General features: G+C 38.8%; 1 protein-coding gene across 1 annotated transcript in view; it reads right to left on the reverse strand.

The window, feature by feature from the left end:
* Nucleotides 1–1100: 1100 nt before the first annotated feature.
* The window catches only part of SCARB2 (scavenger receptor class B member 2), a 35923-nt gene continuing 23277 nt past the window's right edge, over nt 1101–13746 (reverse strand). Inside the window, exons 7-12 of the mRNA XM_063458696.1 lie at nt 13185–13363; nt 10652–10770; nt 5361–5437; nt 4866–4917; nt 3991–4149; nt 1101–1869 (exon numbers count right to left, since the gene is read on the reverse strand). Of these exons, the coding sequence (XP_063314766.1) occupies nt 1828–1869; nt 3991–4149; nt 4866–4917; nt 5361–5437; nt 10652–10770; nt 13185–13363 (628 nt within the window). The 3' untranslated portion in view covers nt 1101–1827. The remainder of the gene's footprint in view (nt 1870–3990; nt 4150–4865; nt 4918–5360; nt 5438–10651; nt 10771–13184; nt 13364–13746) is intronic.

A 13746-nucleotide genomic window follows, 5' to 3' on the forward strand; every position in this document is an offset into this window, starting at 1 on the left:
TTTATAAATCGCTGGTAAGACCACACCTTGAATATGCTGTGCAATTTTGGGCGCCTGTTCTAAAGAAAGATATCATGGCACTAGAAAAAGTCCAGAGATGAGCTACAAAATTGATAAAAAGGAATGGAGCATTTTAGTTGAAGAAAGGTTACAAAAATTAAATCTGTTTAGTTTGGAAAAACGGCGCCTGAGAGGGGATATGATAACTTTATACAAAAATATTCGGGGCCAGTACAAACCTTTTCTGAAAATCTATTCATAAACAGGGCTATACATAGGACACGAGGTCACACATTTAGGCTGGAAGAAAGGAGATTTCATCTAAGGCAAAGAAAAGGTTTTTATACAGTAAGAGCAATAAGGATATGGAATTCTCTGCCTGAAGAGGTGGTTTTGTTAGAGTCACTACAGATGTTTAAACTGCAATTGGATAAATACTTACAAAAACATAACATACAGGGATATAATTTCTAATTATTGGGGTAATAGCTGCTTGATCCGAAGAGGCATCTGGCTGCTATTTTGGGGTCAAGAAGGAATTTTTTCCTAGTTTGTGGCAAAAATGGAAGCACTTCAGACTAGGTTTTTTGCCTTCTTTTGGATCAACAGCAACAACATATGTGAGGAAGGCTGAACTTGATGGACGCAAGTCTCTTTTCAGCTATGTAACTATACACACACACACTACTTTTACTATATATTAATAAAGTATATTTTAAAAGATCATCTTTTATTATTTTACTACTCCATTTTTCCTGCATTCCTGGTTTATCCTGCATATCCCAGGTGGGGATAATACCACCAAGGCTATCCATACCAGAGCAGGCAATTTATCTGTATATTGTAAGTAGGATACCACTTATTTTATTATTTATCTTGTGTATAAAAATACTACACCATATGACCTCTCTCTGCTTTATTTTCTCCATATATATTGGACGACAAGTACAACAGAGCTACATATATCCACAGATGGGGATTGTACTGTCCAAGCGAATAACAGCAGAACTCTTAGTAGCTCAATAAAGTGTGAGTTGGCCCTTTGGTTAAGAAAATGTTCTGTTTAATCATAGAGATCCCAGTAAGTCCCAGTAAGATCCCAGTAAGTCTGACAACAGCTGAAGATTTTATCTAGAGAGGACAATGGGAGCATATCTGTTCTAAAGAGTATTGGCCAATGCCTTCATTTCTGTGATCATGGAACTTATAAAGAGAGTTTTGGCTGTAATACATTCTTTGAGATCAAGCATGCCACGAAAGAGGATCTAGGGCAGAGTTAGGTAACCTGTGGACTCCAGATGTTTTGGACTACATCTCCCAAATACTCTTACAGTCATAATGCTAGAAAAGCATCATGGGAGATTTAGTCCACAGCATCTGGAGTGCCAAAGGATTCCTACCCCTGATCTAGTGGCAAAGTAATGAAATCCTAGTGACCAATTCTTATCAGATTAATTACAGCCATGCCATCCATCTCTCCTAAGGAGAACAGACTAACTTCCCTTTAATAGTCACAGTATTATTCTATACACAAATGTAAAATATCTTGCATTGCTTAACCTATATACCCTAAATGTAAAACAAATTAAAAGCATCATCTAATAAACGAGGCACATGGGCTGCAGCATGCCAAATTACTGTAAAATACTTATTAATTGTAACTATACAGAGTGAAGGACAAAACAAATGTAGCTTAAGAAAGGACTCCACGGTTTCCTTGTCCACTAGTTATTTCTGTATCTGCAGTGTAAAGGACCATCCATCATCTCTTGTAGTAGTGCAGGTTGTGGCTATTTTGCATAGTCTATAAGCGGTGTATCAGGCATTTTAGGATGTTCTTACAAGAGGTCCCCTTTCTTCCTCAGAACCCTAAATCATTTAAAAAGAGAAGACAGATGTATGTGTTAGAGTATCCTTATAAATAATGTCTTAACACTTGGCAATGCCCAGCTAACTAGGTCTTCATTCAAAAAAATAAATAAATAAATGATTAAACAATGCTCCAACCACAATAACAAATGTATAAAATATGCCCTTTTCATGATGCAATTCTTATTCATTTGCAGTTTACAGACATTATTACTATGCAGATCAATAGACCCGAGACTTTGGTTTGGAAAGTAGCTGACCGAGCTTCAATTTATTTTTTTACGATTTATATAGAATACATAGGCAGCTTGAGAAATTACCATTATAAATCCGCAACATCAACTTAAATTATGTAATACCTGCCCCAGAAAGCCAGCGATGCTATTCTTCCATTGTCTGTCTGCAGCTCATAGAGGACTGGAGCTCTGTTACTAAAACATCACAAGTGTGAGAATATAGAGTGGGTCACACGTGTGCGTTTAATTCATAGTGGATTCTATTGCATGTGGCAAGAAAAGATGGTGGTCATGTCAATAGCAAAAATATGAGCACAACAATGACCCTCATGCTTTTTTTTTTTAGTCACACATGGAACATGTGCACTATAGTCTTCTAAACTTTAATTAGGTTTTGTTTCCTGGGCTAATTTCATATGGCAGACAGGTTAAGTAACCCAAAGAAAAATGTAGTGACCAAGAGTTCTTTTTCTACGGTAACATGGAAGCTTTGGAGGTACTGAGGGAAGGTTACATAATCACCTTCAGTTTGCTCTCTTAACCACAATTGCAGTGAACTAGGCTGAAGAACAGACACAGACAACATTTGCAATTGTTCTTGTTGTTTGTTGACAGTCTCTTGCATTTGATTTGGTCACAAAGCAGGGGCCACAGATCCATACTCTTAAACACCCACACACTGATAAATATGTCAAGATGCTATAAAACAAGCAGATCAATACTCCCAGATACACAAACACACATTTTTATACATGTACAACTGCTGTAATAAACCCATACCTTAACCATCATTAACACAAAACCTGATGCATTAACCCCGCCCCCCCCCCCCCCCCCCCTCTTAAACACACACAATTATTACAGCAGTTGTACATGTATAAAAATGTGTGTTTGTGTATCTGGGAGTATTGATCTGCTTGTTTTATAGCATCTTGACATATAGCAACACAATCGCAGATACACATATAGGCAGATATAAACGGTTACACAAATACACATACACAAATATAGGCACATGCAGATACATACAGGGAAAATCATGTAAGTCCCATCCTGAGGGATCTGTGAGAGACATTACTTCTCACAAAACTGTCCAATGAGGATCTGCCACACAGTGTGCGGTAGGAAAGCAGGGATATGACATTCGCACTTAACGCACAACCACTGTATAACGAAACCTCAGTGGAGAGTCCTTTGAGACGAAAGAGCCCTCACTTTCAAGACTTGCTCAGAATTCCACATAGACAATGCTGGACACCTAAAAACCAGCCCTGCAGGCTGCAAAGAATGTAGATGGGGCCAGTAAGGACCAGTGGGTGATAGTTGGAGACCTCTGTCTTAGAGCAATAACATGTATGGAAAAACCCAAAGCAACTAGTATCACTTTTATCCATGAGTACAGAATACAGACTACTCAGAATTATTGCATTTCCCAATATGATTATACACTGAACAAAATTATAAACGCAACACTTTTGTTTTTGCCCCCATTTTTCATTAGCTGAACTCAAAGCTCTAAGAATTTTGATCAGCATGTTGATTTGCCACACCCGTGAGGTGGATGGATTATCTCAGCAAAGGAGAAGTGCTCACTAACACAGATTTAGACAGATTTGTGAACAATATTTGGAGAAATAGGCCTTTTGTGTACGTACAAAAAGTCTTAGATCTTGGAGTTCAGCTCATGAAAAATGGGGGCAAAAACAAAAGCGTTGTGTTAATAATTTTGTTTAGTGTAGATATATGAAGATATATGTAAACATCAGTATGGCTGGCATGTCAGCCACTATGGTTAATCTCATACCTGTAAAATGATTTATTTATTTATTATTTTAATAGGCTTAGCACTATCATGAATTCTTTAAATAGATTCAGTGGTCCTTACCTCTTCCCTGTCTCGGTTTGTTCGGCAAACCAGTACAATAAATACTATACCAAATATAATTCCAATCGCCATGATTATGAAGGGGATGTTGGATACGACTCTGGAAGTTAAGAGAATCTTTGACAGTTTCTCTGCAGATTTGTCATCAATCAGGACACTCTGTGGGCAAGAAAAAAAACACATGCATGTAACTTTTAGACTCTGAGAAAACAAAATGGGGAGAGAAAAAGAGGAGTGCAAAAGAAGGAAAGAGAGCAGAGAAGAGAGGGAGCTGTTTCTAACGCACAGCGCAGAGGTTGATTAGTCTTTATTACTGTATAGGACGATGTGTAGCATTAGGGCCTTATGTTAATAGAGTGTAAAAAAAAATAAAAAATAGGCCACTGTTGGAGAATCTTTTGAAATCTACAATTTTTTCCTATAGTCTGCAACTCAGTTGCCACTTCACTAGGTAAACTCTTTAGTTAAAAAAACTAGTTTAGTGAAAAAAAGAAAATAATGGGAAGGAGACAACCAAATAAAAAATCATCCTAGGTCACGTATACCTGACAACATTCCCTGCCCACCTTCCGGGACAGAGGTGAGCAGGAAACAGAGTTGGCATTCAGTGGTGGGACTGCCCATCAAAAGGGGTAGCCCACCTCTATCCCTGCAAACAGACCAGGCATGGAGGGCGGCTGAAGTCCTCTGGGAAAAGCCCTATTGCTCAGCTTCCTCCTACATTTGATGATCTGCTGGCAGACTTCAAAATGTGGTACAGATCCTTAGGACCCATATTTGCTGGGAGAGTACCCAATATAGAACTGTTGGCAACTATGCAGATATACTAAAAATTGTGTGTACACTTCTGCTAGACAATTTATGGGTATTCTTACCTCATTAAGATGCATCACAGGGAAATACAGAGTCTGTATGTTTTGTGTAACACTGGAAAATAAAAAAGGCAAATGTTTAATTGAGATACTTTACACTCCTAATTTTTACACATTTCTGGACTGTTTCTAAAGAGACAAATTTTACACATGAGCATCTTTTGAGTATTTGACATTGAAGGGCCTAGGGATATTTCACAATAAACATAAGTCAATGTTCTAATTGATGTAGCCAATTCAAGATATACACCAACCTTTTTCTTCTAGGTCTTATTCTTTCATTCACTACCATGGCCCTGTCTGAGGGGGCAGATCAACATTAGTTTTATGATGCACTATCACAGCCCTCTGTGTAGTGTAAAATCCACTACAACTGCCCTCTGTGTAGTGTCAGAGAGTAACTTGGCTTCATACTTTATTGCTGTACTAGTTCAACAGTGGCCACCTTTAATCTTTTTTAAGGTCGGATTATTTCACATAAGTGTATATAATACTCACGCTTCATATCCTTCAATTTTTCTCACATGAACATTGATTTGAATTCGTTTAGCAGCTTGAATTAATAAACCAGTGAGCTAGAGAAAAAGATAAATAATATTTTAATACCATAAGCAGAATGACATTGGAAGTATATTTTCAATTTTTGTAAAAGACAGGACCGGTCTACGGCAATTTGAATATATGTGGTGGACAAATGGTGTACTTTTTTCTTTTTATGCGAAAACAATTCACACCTCACATATGTTTGTGGAAATTACTTAGATTAAGATAGCCCCATGCAATATTTAAAGTGACCAATTCCTAAAATATATGTTTGCATATATACAGCTTGGGAGATTGCATGTATACAGTAATGGATTTTGTTAAAACAATAGAACTCATTTAACCCCTTAAGGACCAAACTTCTGGAATAAAGGGGAATCATGACGTGTCAGACATGTCATGTGTCCTTAAGGGGTTAAATATTAGGGGCAGTAGTTAATAAACTTAGCTCATAAAACCTATTATATTCTGGACATACTAGAGAATTCACTCTAGATGTTCTTCTGAGTTAAACATTTGATTATTATGAAGCATCACCTGGACCCTCACAAATGCTATCCAGGGGGCTTGTATAATTCCTGTCGGAAAGAGGCTTACAAAGACTGTATGTACTCCCCTCCACTAAACCTAGCAACATTTATACACTGTACTTGGGCACAATAAGTAAATATTCTTCACTTGTTCCTTTCCTGATGTAGCAAGATGCTGTTGTCATTGGACCACCCTGACTGTACTGCTAGGTTGTAGTACCATGTGTCCTTCAGTTTAGTTTATCCCAAGGTGTGGTTTCTTGCCAGAATGCCATGACGCTACATAGTAATCAACTCCCTCATGTGTGACAAATGTTGCCATGCAGGTGTAGAGCTAATCGAAGCAACAGGGGGGCCGAGGCACCCATTATTTATGTCCCAACCTCCTCTGAAAGGTTTGCTCTATCAAGAAGCCTGTGAGATAGTGGCTCACAGCAGCTATGTTTACTAAAACTTGTAAATGGAGCTATGCAACAGTGTAACAGAAATTGTGGCAAGGTTTCTGTTAGATGGGAAAAGGTTTATGGAATGCAGATGACACAACCTCTGTAAAATAATACAATGTGAGCAAGATATTACTGTTGTTTCAGAGGGATTTAGATAGACTGGGGGACTGGGCACTCAGATTAAATTTAATGCAAAAAAATGCAAAGTTATGCACTTCGGGGTAAAGAATGCACAAGCAACTTACACAAGCCCTAAATTAGGGCTTCCAAAACTTTTATGGGCAGAGACCCACTATTGACTTTTTTTTTCAAGACCCACTAGCTTTTAATGCATATTTTAAAAATGAATAAACTTGGCACATCATGGCAGCTTTAGATGCATAACCTTGCCACACCATAGCAATCAGCTTTAGGCATACAAATTGCACACCATGGAAATCAGTTTTAGAGGCATAGAGTTGGCACACCATGGCAATCAGCTGTAGTATGTGTGTGAATGTAGGCGTGCATTTTTGTGTAGTGTATACACTTCCACGAACACTGAAACACACACACACACAGACACACACTGACACATATGCAAATACACAGACAAACAAATACCCAGACTGACACAGCAATACACACACAATGACACGTTACACACAATACACAGACACTGACACACACACACACACTGACACAAAAGGACACACAAATACACAGAGACAGGAGCTGAAGGTGATAGTGTGTGGGAGGGAGGTGATGGTGAATGTGGGGTAGGTGAGGGTGACAGTGTGGGAGGGTGACAGTGTGGGGGGGAGGAGAGAGGGACAATGGGGAGGGAGGTGAGGGTGACAGAGTGGGGGGAAGGTTGAGGGTGACAGTGTGGGGGGGAAGGTTGAGGGTTACAGTGTGGGGGGAAAGGTTGAGGGTGACAGTATGGGGGAAAGGGTACCTTGGATGACATCCCCACTACTGCATTTTCCTCAGATGAGGAAGCCAACACTCCAGCCATCAAGAGCAATATCAAAATGCTACATCTGTGCTATGTTCAAGGCAGACTTATTGATCCTGCGTGAGGACATGTTTACGCTCACAGGGAGGATTCAAATTGAAGATTAAGCTGTCCCACTCGAATATGGCGCAGTGGCTAGCAGAATACAAAGATCTCAGCTGCCGTAAAAATATTAAAATCAGGGGCATCCCTCACACAGTGGATCAGACGGAGCCGACATATTTTATGAGATGCCTGTTACAAACACTTCACTACCTCACGAGCAGGCTAAACGCATACTCATAGACAACTTCTACAAGATCTGCACGCAGGGCCGGCCATCACTGCAGACATCCAGAGATGTTATAGTACAGTTTGTCACACATCTAGACAAGATGGCAGTTATGGCGGAAATCAGAAATTCACCCACTTTGGCCTTCGAGCAACACACTCGTAGTACTACAGGGCAAAAATATTCCATATCACTGGGGCAAACCACACTTCCTACATGTTACCATGGATATGACAATCCACAAGCTTTATTCTCTAACAGAAGGTCATAAATTCTATCTTACACTGGGCTTACTTCCACCAGCAGGTAATTTAAGGGACAGACCTCAGAATATACAATGGAATGTGGAGAACATCACCCCAATCAAGCTGCTGGAAGGTCCTTCTACCACTGCTGTGGGCCCGGCCAACTGAACCAACAGAAATGTATGTATCTGGCATTGCTGATGGGCTAATTACTCCTTCTGTGTTGTGCCCCTCTGGCCCATTCTCTATAGAAGTCATTGCTTAAGTTTCTATTCCTATTGTGACAAATGTATGTCACATTCTTAGGTTTGTTAGTAGCTGCATGAATAGTCAGGATGCACGTCATTATCCCAGGCCTGACACATGCCACAGGTCCTAGATTTGCAATTCACCGAGCCACTGCATTTGTAGAACTAATTCGTTATAGGTTTCCTTTTGATACTTATTTTCTTATATGTAACTGCAAGTACTCAGACACAATAAGGGGATATCACTCCACCCTCTAGATAGACGTGGTGTTGGTTGGCATCATGGCTAAAGTGGCCTCGAGACAGGGCTACATATTCCCTGTCTACACAGATTATAGCACTACCCATGATAATGGCATTCAGCTTCTGCGGTAGTAACCTCATACGTTGGTCATATTCTCCCCACATTATAGTCAGGATTATACCTTTTCTCTCCCCCCTTCTAAATATCAGCTTGCTCATACCACTGACACTGGAGCCACATGTACCACAGCTCAGAGAAGTTCTCTCTAGAATTCTCCCAATGGCCCCAGAGTGATGCATTATTTCATTTACAAATGCTTTTTATTAGCCTAGGACATGTTCTGTTATCACATGTTTTCTATTGTTGGCTATTGCCTGTGCACAATGCACTTATTTACTAAAAACAAAACACAAACAAAATGTGGATTACAAATGCCTAAATAGTTCACTTACTGATGCTTTATTCCACAACAAAAATAAAGAATTAAATTTTTTTAAAATCTAATGCAATTTTGCTTGATTTTCTTTAAATTGCTTTATGTAGAAAATACATTTACATTGGAATGAACTGGAGCTGGAGTTTTCCCTTTGAATTTAAAATTCGGACAATGTGTTGATGACAAATGTAAAACAACATGTGAGTGAAGGCCAAATTGAGTGCAACCTTTAGTTAACATAGTTTTGAGGTGGGAGGAAATTAGGGAAGGAAATAGCGTGACTTTGTGAAAAGGACATACCAGGCTTTGTTACATGTACATTTAGTCAGTTTATTAATCATTTCTATATCTTATGACAATAAGTCAGAAAAAGAGTGTGAAAGTTTTTTATTACTGCAAAACAGTTCCTTTCAAAGGAACACCATAACCTTTCTTCCATGGATTTTAAAAGCACAGTTATGAAAGGAATATTTTCAATCCCACTTCACCCTAACCCCTCTCCCCCTCAAAAAAAATGGAAATATTCGCGTCTGTATAGCCATTAACAACACCTGTGACTTGCCATAGGCAGGGCGCGAACTTTACCTAACACTAGCAAGACACGAATAGGTCACACAGACCGGAGTTACAGATATGTATGTTAATATATAACAGCCACATAATAACTAACAACACGAAAACATGTCCACAATGTGATTCCAGAGATCCCATGGCATGTCCGTTGAATGATTGTATTAAACCATGTTATTTTCTGTTAACCCATGTAGAACCACGCTAACTCATGTTTAATCCGTGCAAGTCCATGTATGTAACATGTTGTGTCAAGACAAAATAAAGAATAAAAAAAAAAAATGGAAATATTTAAGATTCAAGGAATAAGAATATACCAGGGACCTTTCTGTCTTTCACTTGGCGTATAACAGTATGCATTCTTCTTCAAGCAGAGTGCAATGTATTTACTTCCCTCCTTGCTTAAAAACAAGAAACCCAGCTGACCATCCATTTCTGGAATCTCAGTAGGTGGGATTGCACTTTTTTTCCTCACAACCACCCTCTTCCATTCCCCACATGGAGAGATCCCTGGGCAAATATACATAACTGTCTTTTTTTTAATTGCTGATCATGTGGGAAAATGCATGAATAGAAATATGTAGACCATAGGTGGAGCTGTGCGGGGCCAACCTTTGGTTGTGCCTCCCTTTCCACCAAAATTGTCCCCATCTCGTATTCTTTCTTACACTCATTGCCTATACAAAAGGTCCATATCCCCATCACTCCTCCACCAAACTGTCCATGTCTTTTTTCCTTTTTCCAATAGCGACAAAAATATAAAGTGTGGTTCTCCCATTTGTTTGTGATGTACTATCATGTTTGGCAACTATGGCGGGATATAGCTTTATTGAACTTTTACCTTTGACTGTGTTACTCATACTGCTTTTATTGGGTGCTGTTAAGCTTATCTAGCCTTTACTACATGCACCTGCTGAACATTATCAAAATGTTATTTACAGATTGGAGTCACCAAAATAATGATGCAGAGTTGTTATGGTGTTTACACATGGTCCTTTAAATTGGACAACTTACCTTTTGTATGGTAGCATGTCTAAAAATACATGGTTACAATGCAATCTAAAGAGTCAGAGTGTGCATGGTGGCAAATGGAGCTTTGGTACCTAGTCAAATCACCATACGTTAATCATTCATTGTGTGTAATATCATTGAAATTGGTTCATTAATTAAAAAAAAGTTTTTAGCTCCTCAAACACTACTCTGAATTTTGGCACACGCTGTATAAAGTGGAATATAATGTCGCTATTACACAATCTTACCGGATTGATATCCAAAAACGTTTCATCATTCTCTTTCTTGGGATTCATGCCGCTTATACTCTTAACGATACTTTCATCAGCTTGGTAAAAATGAGGGGACGAAAGTATAATTGGAGCACCTGTTAAAAGAAGTAAACACTGGTTCTATTTGAGGTCTTTTTCTCCAGGTCTGACCTTTACAAAGTCAATTATATCACATATAAAGACAAAAAAAAAAACACAAAACAATAACAGATCTGAAGAGACTAGTGTTCTAGGCTTTAGGACAATATCCTTCCTCACATATCTCAGTATACCAATACCTTATTTGTCACCCCCTAATGCTTATTTTTAGCATCTATTAGCAATTTTCATCTTCTCACTAGTTAAGAGCTAGAATTCAATAATTTCCTTATTGAAGTCAACCCCACCGTCACAACGTATTACAATTACAATATTACACCAGCACTGTCAGGAGTCACAGCAGCAAACTTACCAACAATGTTTTATGTTTTACATGTGACTTTATTTTGGCATTTTATTAAAAATTTATATAAATTTTATATTTTTAATATTACTATGTGTACGTTTCCTTTTATTGGAGGTTTTAACTCCTGATAGTTTGATGGATATTCCTGCTGAATCAATACAGAAGTTTGTTATCTCACCTCAGACTGCTGCTGACACCTGTACCTCAATTTTAGGTTTACTGGTCATTCATTACACACATTTAAAGAAGCAGTGTTTTAGAGCTGCAGATTTGGGAATTATTTGTATAGTAAGATGTGTAGTGAGTGTTTATTTTCATTTATTTTTCCAGGTCGGCAGCAAAGCCGACAAAGCCACAACTGTAAGTACTGCATGGTGTTTCTCCCACAGCAAGTAGTTCCACTTTGCATAGAAAAAGAAAAGACCAAACCCAAAATCATGTAACACAGAGACACTTCCTGATCAGGGTGGCAATGTTTCACCCCCAGGAATGGGCCTTTATCAGGGGCTGTAAAAGTCACTCTGTGATCTGGATTAAAATGTCTATGTGTTGTGTTTTTTTGTGTGTCTGGTCTTTTCTTTTGTTATCAGGGATTTGGGGGTGGTCTACTGATGGTTTGGTACTGGGCGAGGAATCTTTAAATGATAAGTGTGCCAGTTCTGCTTTGCATCCCATGAATCAGAACACAATCAGCTGCCCAGAATAGTTTGCCTTTGCAAAAAAAAAGTCATCGGAAGGATCAAAACGAGTAAAACATGTTTATGCTACATTTGTAGCCATTAGAAAAGGGAATGTTTCTGCATATATAAAAGGTTGAAAACTCAAGCAGTATTTACCCCTTTTCCCCATCTAATGATGAAGCATCACTCCCTACAGATTTGCAGTTATTAACCCCCTTCACGAAGGGTATCGCATATACACAATTACCATAGAACCATTCTCCAGAATCGTGTATACACAACTTTTAAGATTGTAAGCAAAGTATATTTAATGCATACAAATGTTATTTGCAATATGCCCCTTTTTAGGGTCCCATGCAGCAGAGTTGGTGCTAAAATTCTTGTGTAGAGGAAACCAGCTTGCATTTTGGATTCGTATTGCCCTTGTGTGTGGGTTCAGCTTGACAGGCAATGGTTTAGATTATCTCTGTAATGGAACAAGATGAGCTAAAACCTGCCTGTGAACTAACCACCGAAGGGCAAGTTATTTGAGCTGTTTTCCGCGCTTAGTATTGTCTTGCATACTGTTTTTTTTACTCTCCCTATGGTATAGGGGTAAACTAGCCATGGACCCTTTGCTCACCTTGCCTGGAGGGGTATCAGTTGTGCCTCACTGAGGAGGAACAACAAGGCTGAAATATCATCTGGAATTTCTGTATCCCTTACTTCGCACACAAAACACAGCATAGCCATTTACACAAAACACAAATCAAGGCCACAAGCAGCCACCCCACGCACATATATTACCAGACACAGAGACACACATTCATACCCACACTATCAGGCACATACATATGTACCTAGTGCCAGACTTACAGATACAGTCAGTCAGAAAAGCACACAGCCAGATACACCGTTAGACAAACATTGTGACTGTATGTCGGCCAAGTCTTTGTGTGTCAGTGTGTGTATGCATGCATATAGTTTGTACATGTGTGCATGTATCAGTGTATATACTCCATTATAAGGAGTCAAACCGGTTCAGAACAAATTCACTTGTTACCTGGGGTCCAGTCCCGGCCTCCACTATTTCCCACAGAGAAGTAGAAGCTCTCTACTAAGTGGTGCAAGGCTTAGCTTAGTTGCTGAGAGTAATCAGCTTCTAGCTCTTTATAGGAGCTTTATAGGCGCCCAGCAGATGCCAGATAAGAAGTCATTCTAACATTGTTTAACTTGGGAGGAGGGCATACTGTAATGGTTATGGTGATTGGCGGTTTCCCTTAACTTTAGTTTCACTGTCTGTGTGAAAAACTAGTTTGAACTATAATATGTTAGACTACTTATTGATTTTTGTGTGAATGAGTTAAAACATCATCATATTTTCTGTTGTTAAGCAATATCATACCTTGCTTGCATTTGCTGACATTTAGTAGGCCAGATGGAAGGCAATTGCCTGCTGGTACACAGAAACCTGCATTATCAGGATTCACAGACACATTGGCAAATGTATTCTGGGAAGGAGCAAATCGATACACTGGGATATCTTTCACCGTTCTGCTACTTTCATAAACTGTGGGCAATGTTCTGAAAAAGAGAAGGTGATCTCATATACCATCCAGTTGTAATACTAAATGTGATCTCAAATACTGTGTAACGGTAATACTAAAGGTGAACTAAAAAAAACTATCCAAATGTTTTACTAAGGGAGAGCTCAAGCATCATGCAACTGTAAACTAAAGGGGATCTAAAATATCATCCTATTCAAGACCAGAGTTACATCTCAGCCTATAGCCTATAAAATATCCTGTTCTCTGTTTACTTGGTGATTTGGATGAACAATAGAATTAGAAAACAAAATGCACATTTGAATGCTCAAATTATGCTATTTAAAATGCTCTGTGAATCAATGAAAGAATGTGAGTTAATTCTGTTACATATAACCTGCTCTTATCTGATTATGTACTCAA

This window comes from Pelobates fuscus, chromosome 6 (genome assembly GCF_036172605.1).
Source record: "Pelobates fuscus isolate aPelFus1 chromosome 6, aPelFus1.pri, whole genome shotgun sequence".
Classification (NCBI taxonomy): Eukaryota; Metazoa; Chordata; class Amphibia; order Anura; family Pelobatidae; genus Pelobates; species Pelobates fuscus.